Source organism: Vitis vinifera, chromosome 18 (assembly GCF_030704535.1).
Source record: "Vitis vinifera cultivar Pinot Noir 40024 chromosome 18, ASM3070453v1".
NCBI classification, from domain to species: Eukaryota; Viridiplantae; Streptophyta; class Magnoliopsida; order Vitales; family Vitaceae; genus Vitis; species Vitis vinifera.
The window spans coordinates 30,783,319-30,806,394 of record NC_081822.1 but is presented as its reverse complement, the minus strand read 5'-3'; the positions used below and the strand labels follow the sequence as shown (position 1 = coordinate 30,806,394).

The 23,076-nt window shown below is 38.6% G+C and overlaps 1 protein-coding gene across 1 annotated transcript; it reads left to right on the top strand.

Annotated features, from left to right (window-relative positions):
• Nucleotides 1-13,171: 13,171 nt before the first annotated feature.
• Nucleotides 13,172-14,842, top strand: LOC100854044 (UDP-glycosyltransferase 88F5). Its single transcript, XM_010667085.3, has one exon. It carries the CDS (start codon nucleotides 13,309-13,311, stop codon nucleotides 14,758-14,760), a length of 1,452 nt encoding a protein of 483 aa, XP_010665387.1. The 5' UTR covers nucleotides 13,172-13,308; the 3' UTR covers nucleotides 14,761-14,842.
• Nucleotides 14,843-23,076: the final 8,234 nt, after the last annotated feature.

Below are 23,076 nucleotides of genomic sequence, written 5' to 3'. Positions count from 1 at the left end.
CTGGTCTCTCAGCCGCACCCATCACACGAGGCAATCCCTCACACCAAGCACTACGACAAGTTGGAGGTAATTCGGCAAATGAGCCCTTCCCCCCTCCCCGGGCTCCATCAGTATGCGATTGGACGACATGCTCTCCACGCCTTTTAGCTCTCGTATTATCAATTACGAGCCCCTAAGAGGGTTTCTTGGGCTAAAATTTTCCGCGTATGATGGGTCTAGCGATCCGTTTGATCACATCATGCACTACCGACAACTCACGACTCTTGACATAGGGAATAACGCCCTATTGTGCAAGGTCTTCCCAGCCAGCCTCCAAGGCCAAACCCTCTCATGGTTTCATCGACTCCCTATGAATTCGGTTGATAACTTTCGAGATCTATCATAAGCCTTTGTGGGGCAATACTTGTGCTCAGCGTGACATAGACAGAATATTAGCACCTTGCAAAACATAAAAATGCAGGAAAACGAATCCCTGAGGAAGTTCTTGAAACAATTTGGACAAGTTGTACTACAAGTAGAATCCTACAGCATGGACATTGTCCTCCAAATTTTTAAGCGGAGTATATGTCTAGGCACACAATTCTTCGAATCACTCGCCAAAAAACCCCCCATGACTATGGACGACCTGTTAAGGCACGCAAACAAATATTCAATGCTTAAAGATGATGTATGCGCAACCACCCAACAGATCCTGGTTACCGGACAACCAGCCAGGAACGACGCGACAAGAAACTCTAGACCTCCAAATCAACAAAGTCAGTCGGAGCCGCCACCGTTTACACCCCTTACCGTGTCATATGAGAAGCTTCTTCCAATGATCCGTGAGCTGTTCGAATTTAGATGACCCGAACCCCTCAAAGCAGAACCAACCAAGAGAGATCGCAACAGGAAATGTGCTTATCATAAAGAGCATGGACATACTACGGAGCAGTGTAGGAGTCTCCATTACTTAGTGGAAAAGCTCATAAGAGCAAGACACCTAAAGCAGTACATCCGCTCAAGAGCCAAGGGAGGAGAGACTTCCTGAAGTCAAGCCTCAGGAGCCCCCTTAGCTCCGATCACCCCTAGGGCCGTAATTAACCACATTCATGGTGGACCCCTAGATGAAGAGTACGACTCCAAACGAAAAAGGCAAAGACTCCTACGGGCTGCTTCGGTACGCGAACGTATCAACTCCATTCGACCCGGATTAACAAGCGGGAGCGCCCACCCAATAGATGGGACAATCATTTTTCCTCTAGTATACCCCATACGAATATTGCAACCACACCGAGACGCCCTTATCATGTTTCTTGGGATTGGAGACTTCGACGTAAGAAGGATTTTGGTCTACCCGGGCAGCTCGGCAGACCTCTTACAAGTATCAGCAATCAAACAAATGGGACTTGTGCCCTCTAGCTTGGAGAACATGAGGTGGATTTTGTCAGGATTCAATGGAGCCACAATAACCTCCCTTGGAGACGTTGTGCTATCGGTCCAAGCAGGCCCAATCATCCTCAACGTACAATTCTCAGTGGTGGAAGATTTATCCCCCTTCAACGCCATTTTGGGGCGCACCTGGTTGCACTACATGAAGGCTATCCCTTCCACGTACCATCAGATGGTGAGCTTCCTCACCGAAGACGGACATATTGATTTATATGGCAGCCAATTAGCAGCCCGCCAATGCTATCAAATAGCACGAGAAGTCGGGTCCTGCAACGATCGCGAGCCATTCCCTGAGCCAGCAAATGCACCCGACCAATAACAATTACAGTACCCGGCGAATAAAGATCCCCCGATGGTAGATCCATTGCAAACCATCCAAATCTCGGAGAAGAATGATCGTCTCACCTATATTAGTTCCCTTTTGGAACTCGGTGAAACCCAGAACATCAATGAGGTGCTCTAATAAAACCAAGACGTTTTCACGTGGACCCACTCCGATATGCCTGGGATCCACCCATCAGTTGTGTCCCATCGACTTAACATTTTGCCTTCATCAAGACCTGTTCGACAAAAGGTTAGACGATTTCATCCGGATAGACAGAAGATCATTCAGGGTAAGGTGGATAAGTTATTGGACACCGAGTTCATCAGGGAAGTTGAGTACCCGGAATGGTTGGCAAATGTGGTGGTAGTCCCCAAAAAGGAATGAAAGTGGCGAGTGTGCGTTGATTACACCAACTTCAATAATGCATGCCCAAAAGATAGTTTCCCACTGCCGCGGATAGATCAAATAATGGACTCTACTACTAGGCAGGGGATGCTTTCCTTTCTAGACGCCTTCTCCGAATACCATTAGATCCTCATGGCCCTCGTGGATGAAGAAAAAACTGCTTTTATAACGCCGCGTTGACTTTATTGTTATAAGTCATGTCATTCGAACTCAAAAACATTGGCGCCACCTACTAAAGACTGATGACAAAGATCTTCAAGCCCTTGATCGGTCGCACGATGGAAGTGTACATTGATGACATAGTGGTCAAAAGCAAACTAGAGAAGAGCATACCCACCACCTGCAAGAAGTCTTCCACTTGCTGAGGAGATACGACATGAAGCTTAACCCGTCCAAATGCGTCTTCGGCGTGAGCGCGGGAAAATTCCTAAGATTCATGGTCACCCAAAGAGGAATAGAAGTCGGCCCGAATCAAATTAAGGCGGCCATGGAGGCACCCGCCCCCAGTAATAAAAACGCCTCACCAGAAAGCTCGTCACATTAGGACATTTCATAGCCCGATTCACAGACAAACTGCGTCCTTTCTTTCTGGTGCTAAGGAAGGCTAACGCAACTGGATGGACGAATTACTGCTAGAGTGCGTTTGAGAAAATCAAACAGTACCTTACGCAACCACCCATCCTAAGCACCCTTCAGCCTAGCGAGCGGCTGTACATGTATTTAGCGGTATCTGATTGGGCAGTTAGCGCTGTCTTGTTTCGTTGTCCATCATGCAAAGAACAGAAGCATGTTTATTATATCAGTAGAGTGATGGCCAATGCAGAAACAAGATATTCAAATATAAAACAAACTGTGTTAGCCTTGCGAAGCGCCGCCCAAAAGCTTCGCCTATATTTCCAAGCTCACCTAATAGTCGTGCTTACCGACCAACCCCTCCGAAGCATCCTGCATAAGTCGAATATGTCTGGAAGGATGCTGCAATGGGTCATAGAGTTGAGCGAGTATGGGATTGAATACCAGCCTAGGTTGTCCATGAAAGGGCAGGTCATGGCTGATTTGTGGTTGAGTCTCCCCAATAGCCCGCTCGGGGCGGAGAATCCAACAAGACGGAGTGGTGGACCTTACGAGTCGACGGAGCCTCCCGGTTGTCAAGATCCAAAGTAGGACTGCTGCCACAATCTCCAATTGGCGAACAACTAGAGCAGGTCATCCAGCTCGGATTCCCCGCATCAGACAACGAAGCCGAGTACAAAGTCATTCTATCCGGATTGGACCTCGCACTCACACTATCCGTCTCTAAGCTCATAATCTACAATGATTCTCAACTCATTGTGGGACATGTGCAAAAAGAATACGGAGCCAAAGATGAACGCATGTCCCAATACCTGACAAAAGTGCGGGACACCCTACAGCAATTGGACGAGTGGAGTATTGAAAAAATCCACCGGGCAGACAACGTACGGGGCGATGCATTGGCAAGGATAACTATCTCGCTTCCCATCAAAGAAGCCATATTGCTATCCATATATGTGCAGGCTAATCCCACCATCGCAGAATCGCCCGCTTGTAATGCTATTGAAGAAAGCCAAGCGTGGATGAGTGTCATAAAGAAGTACCTCCGGACAAGCGCTCTGCCCGAGAAATCCAAGCATGCGCATAAGATCCATGTGCAGGCTGACCATTTCACCTTGATTGGGGAGTGTCTTTACAAGCGATCTTCTACAAGCCCCTACCTCATATGCTTCGACCACTCGAAAGTCTAGTATGTGCTAGCAGAATTACATGAATGCGTATGCGGCAACCACTTAGGAGGACGATCTTTAGCACATCGCGCCCACTTGCAGTGGTACTATTGGCCCACTATAAAGCAGGATGCGGAAACCTATGTAAAAATATATGACAAATGCCAAAGATACGCACCCATCCCACATGTGCCATCCTAGACGTTGAACCCGATAACAAGCCCTTGGCCATTCGCGCAATGGGGGATGGACATAATGGGACCTCTGCCCGTTGCGGTTGCCTAGAAAAAATTTCTACTCGTTGCCACGGATTATTTCAATAAATGAGTAGAGGCGGAGGCATATGCTAACATCAAAGATAAAGACGCCATGAAATTCATTCGGAAGAACATCATTTGTCGGTTTGGAATCCCTTAAGCAATCATAGCAGACAACGGCCCACAATTTGACAGCATTTCCTTATGAAATTTTTGTTCAGAACTCAAAATCCAAAATTTATACTCCACACCACGGTACCCCCAAATCAATGGGCATGCGAAGGCAATGAACAAGACCTTACTGTCAGCATTAAAGAAAAGACTAGAGTGAGCCAAAAGAAAGTGGGTGGAGGAACTGTCCGGCGTCTTGTGGGCCTACCGGACAACACCCAAACAACCAACAGGAAACACTCATTTCACACTCGCATATGGAATGGACGCAGTCATCCCCATGAAAATAGGCTTGCCCATGACCCAGACTGTCGTACATGGTCATAGGGATGAAGACCAAGAACTCGGAAAGAACCTAGATTGGGCGGATGAAGTGAGGGAAAGTGCATCCATCCGGATGGCCGCCTACCAGCAAAGGGCGACTACTCATTACAACCGTAAGGCACGACCTCAAGTCTTCAAGATTGGAACACTTGTCCTCAGAAGAGTCTTAAAAAACACAGTCGAAAAGGGGTAGGGGGGGGAAGTTCCAAGCGAATTGGGAAAACCCCTACATTGTCTCAAAAATAAGTGAAAGCGGAGCTTATCATTTACAGAAGTTAGATGGAACCCCTTTACTCCGTCCATGGAATGTATCTAAACTTAAGCAGTATTATCAGTAAAAAGAAACAATGGGCAAGAAAAGAGTAAAGCAATGTGGCATTTATAAATAAGTGTAAGAATTATCTTTACAAATCAACCAGACCATTCATGACAAAAGAAAAAGTTATGTGGAGGAACTACACAAAAGTTAAGTCGTCTCATCGTAGAGGACCTCTAGGTATCTCATCCTCGTCATCAGAAGGGAGGAAAGGAATGTCATACATGATGCCATTTTTCTTTATACATGATGCCATTTTTCTTCATACAACAGCAGTAGCCAAAAAAGTACATTTCATCCACTTGCCTTTGGTACTATGTTTCCAACTTCTTCTTCTGCACGACAAATTCGGTCTCCAGCTCTTTCTTCTAGGTGAGCAAGCCCGGTGTTCATCCACTTCCCTCCTTAATTGGGAGTTCTCCTACTCCACCCCTTTGAACTTAGCCTCCATAATCTCTCATTTCTCCTTCAACCGATCCGCCTCAGCCTGAATCGCTCTCTTCTCTCCTTCAACCAGCTTCAACGTCTTGGCTCCGTCCGCAACGACCTTCTGAGAAGCAACCAAGTCAGCCTCCACTCGCTCCAGCTTTGCGCGCGACTCTTCGATGTCACCTGGGTGGTGGGAGATAAAGGCCCGCATAGCTTCTACCACCTCCAGCCGCTTGAAAAGTTGTGCGTGCTGTCGCATCATGTTGCGGATGCCAACTACCAACTAGAAGAGATAATAAAAACCAAGTTAGTACTAAGCGGTGGAGTATGCATTACTTGAAAATAGGGCAAGATAAAAGGAATTACCACTTCTACAGTCTCTGGTACCGTTAATTCCTGTAGCTGCTGAATATGGAACACAGCAAATTCAGGAGTGATGAATAAGAGTCAAGCTAAGACGAAGGAAGGAGGGTCGCCGCCCATATTCACAGATATTCGCTTGGTAAGGGGGAAAGAACTCTAACATTTTTGTAGATGGAGCTTCAGCGTCTGTGAAGCACGGCACACGCTTCAGCATCTCCATCATTTCGTCTCAGCTTGGAGGAGTTGTAGGAAGAGAATTGTCCTTCTCATCCGAGACCCCCTCGACGGGAGCAGCATCCGGACCTGCCTCTTTCCCGAAAGCCTCTTTCTTTGCATTCGGAGCGCTGCTAGGTCCCACTACATTTGACTAGGCCACAACCACTATGCTAGGTCCCGCTACATCCGGCTGGGGCACAGTCACTGGAAGAGCCCCCCTCGTCGGCTCCTTCTGAACCCTCTCTGGGCAAGCCTTTTTGGCTGGGGAAGGGACCATGTCGATCGTCTCATAGAAGCGTTTGTGGTGTCTCTCCTTAAATCCGGCTCTTAAGTCATTCATGTCCTCCTCCTCCTCTGACTCCTTTACAACTCCCAGAGCAATAGACTATGACCCGGGCTGAGAAGGGCCAATCCTCGGATCAATGGTATCAAGCATCGACGAGCTAGATTCACCCTCAGATGCCTGGGCGGAACTGGTTGATCGGTTGGATGTTGAAGCAGTGGAAGTAAACGAAGATTCAAGAGTCGGGGACGCAACCTTAATCGCTTTGGCAATGGTTTTTTTTTCTTCTTCTTAGGAGGAGGACGGGCCCTAGACGATGGGCCACAACTTTTCTCATCGGGCGCTTTCTTCAACTTTCCCTCCTGCCTTTTCTCCTCCCGCTGCTCAAGACGCTCTTGGCGAGCCTTCACGTCTGCCTCACGAGCCTTTTCGTAGAAGGGAAGGTCCTTCAAAATGAAGTGCTCCCTAGGTACCACGATTTTCGGTAGCCGCCTAGGGATGATGTTGAGGACGTACGACTGAGGTTCTCAGACAACCGCAAGCAAATTCTAGGCGGAAAGGAGCATGTGGTGGTTTCTTTCAACGGCAGTGATTTCGAACAGCTTGTTTAGGCAGGCGAAAGAAGCCTTCTCCACCCACTCGACCAAGCGATCCCTCTTACATGAGCCTGCGTAAGCCAAAACAAAGAAGGTTAGCAATCTAATCAAATTAAGTCAAGCATCAAATTTCAATAAGGAACGGACACTCAAAGCCACCCCTACCCGGAATCTTCAGCGAATAATTAGGACGAAAATCCCTTTCCGGGTGTTCCATCAAACCAGCCCATGGTCCCCTAACCAATACATGTCCCTTGGCTCCCCCTTTATTCGAGTCGGGAAGGCCCATCACTAATTGAAGAGACGGGATGTGGGCAAACATACTAAAGATATCTTTTTTGCCCTTTTTGAGGGTATAAACGAAGAGAACCTCCAGTAGGGAGAGGTCTAGGTTGAACAACATATTCAGGATGCTGCACCCCATCAGCACCCGAACGATGTTGGGATGGATGTAGGCTAGGGGAATTTGGGTGTAATGGAGGAATTGTTTGAAAATAGACGGGAAAGGAAAACGGAGCCCCACATTGAACTGCTCCTTGGTGAAATAAATGGCGTTGTGTCCGGCTTTCTCTGTGGACATGGGATCCCCCTTCACTAACTAAACGGGAATGTCGTTTGGAAGACAGAAGCGGTCGCGAAACTCCTACTCATTGAGGAGCTCAGTGGGCTTTCCTGGATAGTGGCGTCCGGAACCGCCCTTCCCACTTGGCCCAGCCACGCTAGATGAAGCAATATTCTTCTTCGCAGGCATGTTGGAGCATGGGGCCGAGACAAACCTGCATGGTGCAATGCCAAAAATTAGAGGACAATTACTCGGCCCCACCGCCCTGAAGATGGTGTCCCAAAATGCCTAAGCTAGGTAACAAGCCTGAGTCAGTAACCTCCCCAAGACAGGAACCTTGGTTCCGCTAGTCAACTCCTAACCCTAGCCAAGAAGTGACTCAAAGTCATTTTCAGGCATATGAAGGGGCGACAAAATACTTAGTAGACTCAATAGAGCCTCGAAGCACAAAATAACCCAGAAACAACCCTAGCCAAAATTAGCAAGGTATGCCGCCAACAGAATGTGACGTCCTTGAACAAACCTATGCATCCCCCCTCTACAAAACCTAACAATGACATTTCCCAACCCACCAAAACCCTCAAACATCACTCATATCCCTCAATCACAAACTGGCACCAAAAACCAAGGAAAATCGAGAAAACGGGAATCAGAAGACGAGGAGGTAGAAACAAGGAGCATACCTAACAAAAGTTTGCAAGAAGAAGGTGAACTAAGCAGCAGTCGCTTGAGTGAACCGGTTGTGAGATCGCGAAGAAAGCACCGTTGAGTGAAGCCCTAGGAACAATGCCCAGTTAACGCCAGAATGAAGTGGAAAATGTGCTATCGGGGAGGGATTGATTCCCTACTTATGGGGTGAAATCCCTAGGAACCCCAAACAACCAGGCACCCAACTGTACTACCCTCGAAACAACACGCCGCCTGGTAATCATCCCAAGGATGGTAGCTCTTCATAAATGCCCCCCTTAGGTGCCACGTGTCACGTGATTCCCAAAAAAGAAGCTGAAGTGATCATTTTAACCCGTTTTTTCTGCCCGGACAAAATAGCTGGGTTAAAATGGGGCACTGTAGGGACCACCCCTAAGCGTACACGTGGCAAGCCACCCTGGCCTCACAAGGCACTCCTCCGATGGACACGTGACACGTCTTACCCTCTGTTCGGACCCGGTAGTTATCGTCCCCAACAGGATCCTTGACCATATTTCATGGGCAATCATTACTCATTTCGCCAAAAACATGCTCGACATGACATTCCCAGGCCTTTTCAGACGACTTGCTACAACTTGCCCTACGCTGCCTATAGAGTGAAAAGACAAGTAGGATGACAAAGTCATCCCCCCAACAATCTTTGACAGCCGCCTACAGGATAATGATGACTCTGTCACCCTCTAAGCACCATCATGATTGTGAAAGTCAAAGAGCTTTCCCATATTCAAGATGATGGGGCTCCTAACACTATAAAAGGCCCCCAACGATCTAGTCAATGGAGGTAAGTATTCCTTAGAAAGCCCCTGGAATAGCAATATGCTAGATCGCCAAACTAACAAAAGCTTTGAAGGGTGTGTCCGGAACACCGGACATCTTTTGCAGGAAAATAGAAAGAAACATCGTTCTCAGTTGAGGGGGCGAGTACTTCAGGAAGCTACCGTGCCTCTAGGACATCCCCGCATCAACACTAACCCGTACCAATTATAAATGTTTTTAGTATGATCTTTGATGTTGAAACAACATATAGAGTGTGGATGTCTCTTGAAAAGCAGTTGTTTCCCATTACAATGGAGAAAAAAAATGAATCAGAAAATTATGTTGATGACTCTAAAAAATGGTCACGGCCTCTTAAAGAATATTAAGAAACTTTAAAAATATATGTGACAATCTCAATGCAATCAAAAAGTCAATTTCAGATCAAGACAAAGTTTTCCAATTTGCTATGAGTTAAGACAAAGGTATGGAATTTTTTTACTTGCTATGTTTACTAAACTACCTATTCTTCCTTTAAACATTTTGTGCTAGCTCTTCAAGGATATGGACAATCACTCATCGCCTAAAAGGAAGATGAGAAAATGTTCTTAGAGCATGATGAAGTTTTCTTTGGATAATGAGGTTGTGGCCTAAATGGTCGAGTGGGTACACTCTAAGGGAAGAGGATTCACACCTACTAGCTCAAATAATGGCAATAAGGTAACTTGTCAAATATGTAAAAAACCAAACCATTTTGCTATTAATTGTTGGTATAGGTTTGATTATTCCTATCAACCTAATGATTTTCCACAAGCCCTTCCTACTTTTGCTATGAACAACTCAAAGAATAAGTCCTCTATTGTTGATTCTAGTGCTACCTCACATATGATAAATGATGTAGGCAATTTTTTCATATTAATTATATGATGAGAATGATGTTATTTATGTTAGAGTTGGAAATAGTCCACCAATTTCTCATAATGAATATGCTTGTGTTCTTAAAAATGAAGGAAAATTGGATTTAAAAGATGTATTAGTAATCCCTAATTTGATGAAAAAGAAAAAAATGGTTATCTATTGGAAAATTTACTGCGAATAATCTATGTACCTTTAAATTTTCTTCATCTACCATTATTGTTAAAAACCGAAATCAAAGGACGGTAGTGAAGGGCCATAAAAAAGGATGACTATATACTCTGAATGAAAACTATCAAGAGATATTTAGTGCAATAAAGAAATGTGGTTCTTCATCAATTTGGCATCAACGACTTGGACATCCAAATTCGAAGATTCTTTTCTTGTTAAAGGAAAAAAAAAAAAGTTATTGATATTAGGTAGTTAAACCTTCTATCTACAACCATAGATTTCATGATCACATGTCCTTAAAATTACCCAAGGGGACACACTATGAAAAATGGGACAAATAATGTGAAAGAGGGTGCGAAGAATATGAAAAATGATACAAACATTGTGAGGAAAGATACAAAGAATATGAGAAAGAGTATGAGCATTGTAAGAGAGAGTGTAAAAAAGGGTACTCTCTCACATTATTCATACCATCCCTTAAATTGTTTGTATCATTTCTAATAATCTTTGTATCATCTCTCACATTCTCTATATCCTTCCCCACATTGTTAGTATTTTTATCATATTTTTGTACCTTTCCTCACATTATTGGTACTCTTTCTCATATACTTTGTATCATCTCTTATATTATTTGTATCATTTTTCACATTATTCGTACCCTATCATATACTTTTCATACTCTACCTCACATTTGTTGTACTCTTTCTCTCTTATTATTCATACCCTTTTTTACATTGTTTGTACCATTTCTTATATTATTCATATCCTCTCTCACATTATTTGTAGTTTATCTCACATTATTTGTATCAACTCTTACAATTTTATTTTATTTTATCATCTCTCATAATATTCATATCATCTCTCACATTATCCATACCATATCTCTTATTATTTGTATGACCTCTTACATTCTTTGTACCATCTTTCACACTGTTCATACTAGTCTCGCATTTTCCATGCCCTCTCTCACATTTTTTGTATCTTACCTCACATTATTCATACCCTCTTTCATGTTCTTTGTATCATCTCTCATATTGTTTGTACCCGTCTTACATTATTTGTATCTTCTCTCATATTATTTGTACCATTTCACATTCTTTACACATTTCCTCACATTATTCATACTCTTTCTTACACTTTTCATACCCTCTTTCGCATTATTCATACATTGTTTCACATTTTTTTATACCTTCTTTAACATTAGTCGTACCCTCTCTTTCATTTTTTGTATCCTCCCTCACATTATTTGTACTCTTCCTAATCATATTGTGTGTGCTCTCCCTCATATCATTCATACCCCCTCTCACATGGTTCATATCATTTCTTACATTCTTTACACCCTTTTTCACCTATTTGTTTTATAATAAAAATGTGATTTAAAATTTTAAAATGTCATGAATAATATTTTAGAATCCTTAAAGTACAAAAATAATGATATAAAAAATTGAAATTATTACAAATATGACAAAGTTAACGCAATTTGACTAATAATAAAATTATAAAAAATTCTTAAATCTAAATCAATTAAACATTCAAATACTATTTAACATTTAAATAGCACTTCTATTATATCAAATATTATCCAAACACTTTTAATCACTTAAAGAGTATATTCTTCAAGAAATACATTTTTTTTTTATTTCCTTCTTCAAAACATGTCAAACTTAATCATCTTCTAATTTAATCTGTAAAAACTCTCATATCACATGTTTTCCAAACAATATGCTAATCATAGCAATTTAAGTTTCATATTCAATTATTATCTCCTTTTGCGTATTTAATTAATGAGAATACAATGCTAGTTTGTAGAATTTTCTTATTTTAGACAAGGGTTAGACATCCTAGTCAATAGGAGGCAATATATTATGAGATGCATGTGATTTTCTCTCTTCAAAATATTCAAATTTGTTAAAAACAATTAATTGATAACAAATACGACTAAGGCATCTCAAATAGACTAAGGATAAACTCATTAAAAAAAATTCAAAATTTAAATCCTATTAATCATTAAATATTCAAATACTATTTAACATAAATCTTCTACGAACAAAAAATATCAAATATTACCTTAACACTTTTAATCACTTGAAATCCTTCTTAGGGATGGCAATGGAGCGGGTTTTTTTGGGTACCCACCCCGTCCCGTCCCCAATGGGACGAGTTTCAATTTTAATAAACCGGTTTAGAATGGGTTTGAGAATTTTTTTTTAAAACCCAAGGCAGGTTCAGGTGTAGGTGCGGGTTCGAGTATTGCCTTGTCTCGTCCCGCCCCGATTATAATTTTTTTTAATTAATTTAATTTAAATTTTATTTTACTATTTTTAATATATAGATAATAATAAAATAAGTTATAAAAAATATAATAATTTAATAATTTATAAAATATATTTATTTTAATATAATTAAAAATTCAAAAAAAAAGTTAAACGGGGCATATCGGGGGCGGGTATGAGAATTTATCATACTCGCCCCATTTAAGTTTTCAAATGTGACAAAAATGAGAATTATTTTGAATAAACGGGACGGGATTGGGATGGGGGCGACCCATTTCGAACCCGCCCTATTGTCATCCCTAATCCTTCCTACAATATCTTCTTCAAGATTTTTTTTTTTTTTTTTTTTTGTTTTCCTTCTTCAAAACATATGAAACTTGATTTTCAAATTTTATCTATGAAAAAAATATATAAAAATATTGAATTAAAAACAAATTAATAACAAATATGACTAAATTATCTCAATGATAAACTCATAAAAAAATATCCAAAATCTAAATATTATGAATCATTACATATTAAATACTATTCAACATAATATTTCTACTAACAAATGTTACATTTAGATGAAAAAGTTTTTCTTTCAATTTTTTAACCATGTATATTTTACATGTTTAATCTTATTAGAGGGGTCAAAGATGGATAGGTACTCCCAAAGTGAAGAGTGGATACCAAAAAACAACCCTGGACCATAGCTTTTCTTTTCAAATTTGTTCACCATACCTTAAAATATATGACAGAGAGCATGGGAAATGCGTAAACCACTCTTTTTATTAGCTTCTTAGCAATTGGTTAAGTAATGGGTTCTTTAGATTCTTTTAATTGCAACAAAGTATATATTGTTTTATTACCCTAATTAATCTTTTTAAATTCCAACTTGCTTCAATTCCAAACTCTATTTATTTGTTTAGTATAGTTTTCGTTTTCTTATTGTTGAAAATATTAAATAATTATAGCATTATATAAAATATAATAACCATTATACAAAAGGTATAAACTTGTCGCTTAAAAATTATTTTCATTGCCAAATTCCAAGAAAGAGTCATCAGGTTAAAGATTCCCAAAACAACAATGGAGGATGCAATAGTCCTGTATCCAGCTCCAGGCATCGGTCATGTGGTGTCCATGATAGAGCTAGGCAAGTTCATCCTTCGTCGTTACTCCCACAGATTCTCCATCACCATTCTCCTCGCCCCCGGCCCTTTTGACACTCCGGCAACCACCTCTTACATTGACCACATCTCCCAAACCAATCCTTCCATCTTTTTCCACCACTTTCCCTATCTCTCGATTGACACCTCTTCTTCCACTCGCAGTCACCTCGCTGTCTTGTTTGAGTTCATCCGTCTCAGTGCCTCTAATGTCCTCCATTCCCTCCAGCAACTCTCCAGAGCTTCCACCATTCGGGCATTCATCATCGACTACTTTTGCGCTTCAGCTCTTCCTATGGGCCGTGGCCTTGGAATTCCCACTTACTACTTCCTCACCTCCGGTGCTGCTTCTATTGCTGCCGTCCTCTACTTTCCGACAATTCACAAACAGACTGAGATCAGCAATAAGAGCTTCAAGGACATGCCCACTACCTTTATACACTTTCCTGGGTTGCCCCCGCTACAAGCCACTCGAATGCTTCAACCATTGCTCAACCGAGACGACCCCGCCTATGATGATATGCTATACTTCTCAGAGCTTTTTCCCAAATCCGATGGACTTGTGATAAATACATTCAATGACCTTGAGCCGATGGCCCTTAAGACAATCAGAGAGGGGACATGTGTTCCCAATGGGCCAACTCCGTCAGTTTACTGCATCGGCCCTTTGATTGCTGATACTGGTGAAGATGAAAGCAATATTTCTGGTAATAAAACTCGTCATGGTTGCTTGTCCTGGCTTGACACACAGCCAAGTCAGAGTGTTGTCTTCTTGTGCTTCGGGAGCAAGGGAACGTTCTCTCCCGCTCAGATGAAGGAGATAGCTAATGGACTGGAAAGAAGTGGCAAGAGATTCTTGTGGGTGGTGAAGAACCCACCATCCACCGACAAAAGCAAGCGGATTGCAGTGACGGCCGATGTTGATTTGAATGTTCTAATGCCAGAGGGGTTCCTGGAAAGAACCAAGGATAGGGGAATGGTGGTGAAGTCATGGGCGCCGCAGGTGGCGGTGCTGAATCACCCATCGGTGGGAGGATTTGTAACCCATTGCGGGTGGAACTCGGTGTTGGAGGCAGTGGTTGCAGGGGTGCCAATGGTGGCCTGGCGTCTATATGCTGAGCAGCATCTGAATAAGGCAGCTCTGGTGGAGGTTATGAAGATGGCTATTGGAGTGGAGCAGAGGGATGAGGATATGTTTGTGAGTGGAGCTGAGGTGGAGAGGAGAGTGAGAGAGTTGATGGAGTACGAAGAGGGGAGGGAGCTGAGAGAAAGAAGCAGGAAGATGAGAGAGATGGCTTTGGCAGCTTGGAAAGAGGGGGGTTCATCCACCACTGCCCTTGCCAAATTGGCTGATGTCTGGAGTCAAGATTGATTGGAATGTATCTGAATCTAGCTTGCTTTTATCTTTGTAATTAGAACAAATCTATATATGTTTGAATCTTTGCTTCTTCCTATTAGTGAGAAGTTGGACGAGAAACATTGTGTAACTCATCATCAAGAAAAGTTACTAAAAGACTCAAAACACAAACACTCCTAAAATTAATGCTTGATAATGAATGGGCAAAGGAGAAGATCATAGGGTCATTCATAATCAACAAAGGTAATTTGGGTTTTCAAATATTGTTGACATTTCAAAACATGATATTTCTATACAATTAGTAGCTGATAATGGATGATCAAAGGATGGTTTGATATAGGATTGATAAAAATATATAAAAAATTAAATTAAATTAAATTAAAAAAATTAAAATAAAATAAAACAAAAGAGGAAGGGCAAGTAAGGTCTTCTAAGGATCATTATAAGGACTTTGGTATAAAAGAAATGGGTAGATGGGCAAAGGATAATCACCCTTATTCCTGTATCAGCTTTATACGAAAGAGTTCAATTTCTCCATCATATTTGTTAGACTCTTTGAAGCTGCTGGAATAAAAGGATAATTATCCTTATAAAGTTGATAAAGAAATGGGTGGATGGCAACAATGTAGGCTCGTGAGTCATCCCGTCCCGTCCCGTCCCATCACATCCCATCTCAATTATTTAGACCTATTTTCATTGTCATCTCAAAATAATAATAATAATAATAATAAACAACGTAGCAATGGTAAGCCAAGTTTAAGGCAAGTTTTTTTAATATTTTTTAAAATTTTATCTAAATAAAATTTATAAATAATAAATATTATAAACGGTTTATAACTTTCTTTTATGAGAAATACTTTTAATTTTATGTGTTAAAAAGGAAAAATTAAAAAAAAAATTGAATTAAAATAATTTTTTATTTAATTATATATATAAATGGGGTGCGGAGAGAAGAGAAAAGGTAAAAGTTGAACCAATTTTACCTCAGACTTCAAAACCCTAACCCATTCCATCTCGTTCGGATATGGATTTGGAACAAAAATAAGAATATGTTAAAAAAAATGAGAATATATTTAAGAAAAAGTCAAAATGGGTTTGACCCAACTTGTTGCTCTCTAACTTTGAATATCCATGTTGAACATTATTAAAGGAAATATTCAAGAAGATATATGGAATCAAGCACATAAAAAAGTAGAAAGATACTCTCATAAATATTTTCATAAATCTAGAGGAATAAAAAATAATCAAATATTAACAATATTTGATTCTCACAATATTTGGAAATCAAATATAAAAGAAACTGGAAATCTATTGTATTTTCAATCTGTCAACTTAATAAGAGAATAAAATACTATGAAACCAAGGTTTGGTTAATCTTGATTTTGATGATAACAAAACAATATTTAGTACTAATGATCATATTTCAAGTGTGATTAGGCAGGATGATTTCCAAAGTGTCAATCACAAAGACAAATCAAGCCAAGAAGAAATCATGAAGAAGAATACCACCTCAAAGAGAAGTGTTTTTCAAGACCCAAGTTCCATAAGATCTCTTTATAAGGTTGTTGGTACACTAGGATTTTCATGCATTACATTCTTTACTTATACACCAAAATCATCCAATAGTTATTTTGTTTTAAATATTTTAAGAATTGGATGATTTCATGTTTTCAACTAAAACCTTGTGTTATATGTCTTTCAAACTTGTTTTAAAAGGTTTTAAGTTGAAAAAGTTGGTTGTTGAGCCAAAAAACAGCTTAATCGGTTGAACCGGGTGAGGAACCGATCGACCACAAGCTCAATCGGTCGAGGTCCGGGTCGACCCCCAACTCAACCGGTCGAGGCTCGGGTAGACCCCCAACTCAACCGGTCGAGGCCCGAGTAGACCCCCAACTCAATCAGTCGAGGGTGCAAAAAACTTTCTCTTTCTTCTAGAACGGTTGTTTAACCGGTCAAGGTTGAACCTCAACCGGTTGAGGTCCGGTCGAGGTCCGGTTGAGGCCCAACGATCACCTGCCAAACATTTAATGCTAACGGCTAGTTAACCGGTCGAACCCCCAAACGGCTAGTTTGGTTTTTCTCTTCTATAAAAATGCTTCAATCTTCATTATTTAGATAGCTTAACCTTCCCAAATCTTTCTTGATTATATTTGAGCCTTGGAAGAGTGTTCTTTAGTGCACCATTGTTATAAAACTTGCATATCCTTAGTGCACCTTTCAATCCTAGTTTTCTTGTATCAATTGAGCTTAAAGTTCTTGTGCTAGGATTTTTGTGAGATCTTTTATTTGTAAATCCTTGAGAGGAAGTTGTTCAAGAGTGGGATATCTCTTGAGAAGTGTAAAGAGTGCTTGGAGTCAAAAGTCCAAGAGGGTGATTGGAACCATAATCCAATTGTATTGCTTGAAGGCTTGGTTTGGAAGCCTTAAATTAGTGGAACCTCAAGCTCAGGATTGAAGTTAGAGGAGAGTGGATGTAGGCCGAGTTGCACCGAACCACTATAAACTCTTGTGTTTGCATTCTCTCTTTCCTACTCTTTAATTTATATGCAATTTTCTATATACTGCTTATTATATACTTGCATATAATTGTTTGTTACAGTCACTTGTTTAAATTTGCAAAAAGAGACCATCACCCTATTCACCCCCCTCTAAGGTGATTACCATAAGTTGGATTAGCCTAATATTCCTAACAATTGATATCAGAGTAAGGCTTCTTATTTAAGACTTAACCGTCTAAGAAGTAATGGCTAATCCATCAAGCTCATCTCACATTGAAAGGTTTTCAACCATCCGACCTCCACTTTTCACGGGAACCGATTATCCCTATTGGAAAACCAAAATGACTTGGTTTCTCCAATCTTTTGATTTATGGGATGTCATTGAAGATGGTCCCCACATTCCTTCAAAATTAGAAAATGGAGTGATGGTTCCAAAACCTAAGCATGAATGGGATGAACTTGATAGAAAGAAAGTTCAATTAAATGCCAAAGTCGTTTTTATCTTACATTGTGCTATTGATAGAAATGAATTTAATCGTATTTGGCAATATAAATCAGCTAAAGAAATTTGGAGACTATTAGAAATCACTTATGAGGGAAACAACCAAGTTAAAGAGTCTAGAATCAATATCCTTGTGCATGATTATGAATTATTTTCTATAAAGGATTTTGAATCTATTGTTGAGATGTTTTCTAGGTTCATTGTGATTGTGAATGAACTTGAAGCCTTGGGAAAGACCTACACCAAAGTAGAGAAAGTCATGAAGATCTTAAGGTCTTTACCAAAGAAATGGGAAACAAAAGTGACGACTATTTAAGAAGCAAAGGATCTCACCAAACTTCACTTGAAGAACTCATTGGGTCACTCATGACTTATGAGATAGAGTTGTACAATCATCAAAGAGTTGAAGAAAATGAGAAAATTATAGCTTTCATGGCTTCAATAAATGATGATGAAGAGGAAGAGAGTGAAAGTGAAAGTGATGAAGACTCCATGGAAGAAGAATGCACAAATGAGGATGCCAACATGTGCTTTATGGCTTTGGAAGAACATCAAGATGAGGTAAACTTCAACTCTAACCATTTTGAATTTCAAGATCTTGAAAAACTTGATTTCAAAAATATCTCTCTCAAGAAAAAGAATTCTTGTCTTCAAAATGAACTCAATGAGCATAATGAAAATTTTGAAAATATTGAGAAGGCAAAAATCTCTTTTGAAAGGGAAAATGAGGAGTTAAAAATTCTCCAATGGCCAAAAGACTTTTAATATGATTTTGGCAAGTCAAAAATTCATTTTTGATAAAAAGAGGCTAGCTTATAAGCTTTTTAAAAATCATTTTTTTTTTTTGTAAAGGAAGCCTCTAGTTTTTCGCCTTTAACTATTTGCAATCTTTAGAAGATGTCACAATTAGTGATATTTGTCCCTTAAGAAAATCTCCTCATGTTCTTCAAAACTCTAAATTATTTTGGATTCCAAAGGGAAGAAAGACTAACCCTCTAAGACCCAAAAAGATATGAGTACCAAAGGTAAATTTGTTTTGTAGGGATCCATGCAAGAAGGAGGATATGCTTACCTTGGAAAGAATGCATTGATGATATTGGTAATGGTATCCCTTTCTAAAGCTTAATTTGCAATATCATTTTGCTAAACTTGGTATATTTTTGGTATATTAATAATATAACATTTGGTATCACTTTTATAAAATTGGTATATTTGTTAAACCAAGGTATGGATTAAAAAGAAGACTTTTTTTTTACACCTAGGTAAAACTAAATGATCATATGCTTGTATGCCTTAAAAGTGTTATTCAATGCATGTTATATATCTTTTTAAATGCATATGTTCTCCCATATATTTTTTCCAAATCATGCTTTAAATTGGGAATGCTTTAAGGATGAGCAATCTTCTATTTGGAAACTATTCTCAAATGAAAACGGGGGAGATTCATTTTCATGAGGAATTATATTTTTGATATCATGTGATTCCCCTTATATACTTTATTGAAACTTTTTGTTGATGACAAAAAAGGGGAGAAGTAATGGTAGGTTGCTAACTTAAGAAGAAATGTCAATATTGTTTTAGCAATTCTATTCATATTGATGCTATGTGTTTTATTGATTATATTTGTATGCATCATATTTAATAATAATGTCTTTCCAAATTGCTAAATTGCTCTTTATGCTATTTATGTTTGATTATATCATCTTGAGCATCCTTAATATACTCCTTGAAGTTTCTAAACTTGAATATTTTCTAAATTCTAAGGAGTATATATTGAGGGGGAGCTTTTTAGCAACCTTGGTTTTGTCATCATCAAAAAAGGGGAGATTGTGAAATCAAGGTTTGGTTAATCTTGATTTTGATGATAAAAAAATAAGGTTTAGTACTAATGATTATATTTCAAGTGTGATTAGGCAAGATGATTTCCAAAGTGGCAATCACAATCAAGCCAAGGAGAAATCATGAAGAAGAAGACCACCTCAAAGAGAAGTGTTTTTCAAGACCCAAGCTTCATAAGATTTCTTTGTAAGGTTGTTGGTGCACTAGGATTTTCATGCATTACATTCTTTACTTATGCACCAAAATCATCAAAGAGTTATTTTGTTTTAAATATTTTAAGAATTGGATGATTTCATGTTTTCAACTAAAACCTTGTGTTAAATGTCTTTCAAACTTGTTTTAGAAGGTTTTAAGTTGAAAAAGTTGGTTGTTGAGCTAAAAAACGGCTCAATCGGTTGAACCGGTCAACCGCAAGCTCAACCGATCGAGGTACGGGTCGACCCACAGCTCAACCGGTCGAGGCTCAGGTAGACCCCCAGCTCAACTGATCGAGGGTGCAAAAAATTTTCTCTTTCTTCTAGAACAGTTGTTCAACCGATCAAGGTTGAACCTCAATCGGTTGAGGTTCGATCGAGGTCCGGTCAAGGTTTGGTTGAGGCCCAACGGTCACCTATCAAGCATTTAATGCTAACGGCTAGTCAACCGGTCGACCCTTATCTCGACCGGTCGAACCCCCAAATGGCTAGTTTGGTTTTTCTCTTCTATAAAAAGGCTTCAATCTTCACTGTTTAGATAGCTTAACCTTCCCAAATCTTTCTTAATTATATTTGAGCCTTGGAAGAGTGTTCTTTAGTGCACCATTGTTATAAAACTTGCATATCCTTAGTGCACCTTTCAATCCTAATTTTCTTGTATCAATTGAGCTTAAAGTTCTTATGCTAGGATTTTTGTGAGATCTTTTATTTGTAAATCCTTGAGAGGAAGTTGTTCAAGAGTGGGATATCTCTTGAGAAGTGTAAAAGGTGCTTGGAGCCAAAAGTCCAAGAGGGTGAATTAGAACCATAATCCAATTGTATTGCTTGAAGGCTTGGTTTGGAAGCCTTGAATTAGTGGAACCTCAAGCTCGGGACTGAAGCTAGAGGAGAGTGGATATAGGTCGGGTTGCGCCGAACCACTATAAACTCTTGTATTTGCATTCTCTCTTCCATACTCTTTAATTTGTATGCAATTGTCTATATATTGCTTATTATATACTTACATATAATTGTCTCTTGCATTCACTTGTTTAATTTTGCGAAAAGAGACCATCACCCTATTCACCCCTCCTCTAGGGTGATTACCATAGGTTGGATTAGCCTAATATTCCTAACAGATACATATATACAAAACATTGGTTAGCCTATTCTAGGAATCTATGTGCAAGCGAATAAGTTACAGTCAATAAAAAATAATCTCCTATATACAGTCAATCTCATCCTAAAATTATGGGATTCTTGATTATTTTCCCATAATACTCCCCCTCAAGTTGGAGTGTGTATGTCAACAATGCCAAACTTGTTGAGAAGGGAATGAAAAATTGATGAATTGAATGGCTTAGTGAACAAATCAGCAAATTGGCAAGCAGATGGAACATGAGCAGTTACTATGGCACCTAACTGAATTCGTTCTCGAACAACATGCAATCGATTTCTATATGCTTGGTACGTTCATGGTAAACTGGATTAGCAACAATATGGAGTGTTGCTTTACTATCATAGAATAGTTTGGTTGGTTGTGTTGCAGAAGCGCTTGGAAGAATTCAAAGTCACAAGGTTTGGTGCTCTAATACCATGAAAGAAAACAGAGCAAAACAAAGTATTTGGAAATATGGAAATCTATTGTATATTCAATCTATCAACTTAAGGAAAGAAGATACACATATACAAAACATTGGTTAGCCTATTCTAGGAATCTATGTGCAAACGGATCAGTTATAATCAATCAAAAATAATCTTCTATATACAATCAAATCTCATCCTAAAATTATGGGATTCTTGATTCTTTTCACATAATAAAATATTAATAATATTTAATTTTGACAATATTTGATTTTCAAATATTAATAATATTTGGTTCTCTTAATTTAAGATTATTTTCCTATATGTCAAGAATATCGTTTATCTCTTTCCTTGTATAAACCATCTATATTTTTGTATAAAATTCCAAAGGAAGAAATTCAAAATATAGTTTTCATTGCTAACTAATCAAACTTTACATGGAATTAGAGCCAAAAAGAAAAAAAATGTCTTTTTTTTTTTATCATTTTCTTCTTTCCCAAACATAGAATCTGAACTCAATATTCCATCATTTTATCAATGCTCTAGTTTCATCTCTATCAAGTTAAACAACACAAATTCCTACAATGGCAAAATCAAATCACTCCCTTAGTTTGTAGCATCGGTGTTCTCTATCATCTATTAATTACTTGAAGAGTATATCCTTCAAGAAATACAATTTATTTTGCTTTCCTTCTTCAAAACATGTCAAACTTAATCTCATGATTTAATCTATAAAAACTCCCATATCACATGTTTTCCAAACAATATGCTAATCATAACAATTTAAGTTTCATATTCAATTATTATCTCTTTTTGTGTATTTAATTAATGAGAATACAATGCTAGTTTGTAGAATTTTCTTATTTTAGACAAGGGTTAGGCATCCTATTCAATATGAGGCAATATATTATGAGATGCATCTGATTTTCTCTCTTCAAAATATTGAAATTTATTAAAAACAATTAATTGATAACAAATACGACTAAGGCATCTCATATAGACTAAGGATAAACTCATTAAAAAAATTCAAAATTTAAATCCTATTAATCATTAAATATTCAAATACTATTTAACATAAAACTTCTATGGAACAAAAAAAAATATCAAATATTACCTTAACACTTTTAATCACTTGAAATCTTTCCTACAATATCTTCTTCAAGAATTTTATTTTTTATTTTTATTTATTTTTTTATTTATTTTTGTTTTCCTTCTTCAAAACATATGAAACTTGATTTTCAAATTTAATCTATGAAAAAAATATAGAAATATTGAATTAAAAACAAATTAATAACAAATATGACCAAATTATCTCAATTTGACTAATGATAAACTCATAAAAAAAATTCCAAAATCTAAATATTATGAATCATTACATATTCAATATTATTTAACATGATATTTCTACTTATAAATGTTACATTTAGATGAAAAAAAGGTATCAAATCTTCTTACAGTATCTTTTTCAAGTGATACAACTTTTTTTGCTTTCCTTCTTCAATAAATATCAAGCCTGATCTTCAAATTTAATTTATCAAGACTCTCATCCCCAATATTTTCACATATTTTCCAAACAATACGATAGTTGGAGCTATTTAATTTTTATATTAAATTATTATGTCTCTTTTATCTTTAATTAATGATATTAATAAGTTTTTCTTTCAATTTTTTAACTATATATATTTTACATGTGTAATCTTATTAGTGGGTCAAACATGGATATGTACTCCCAAAG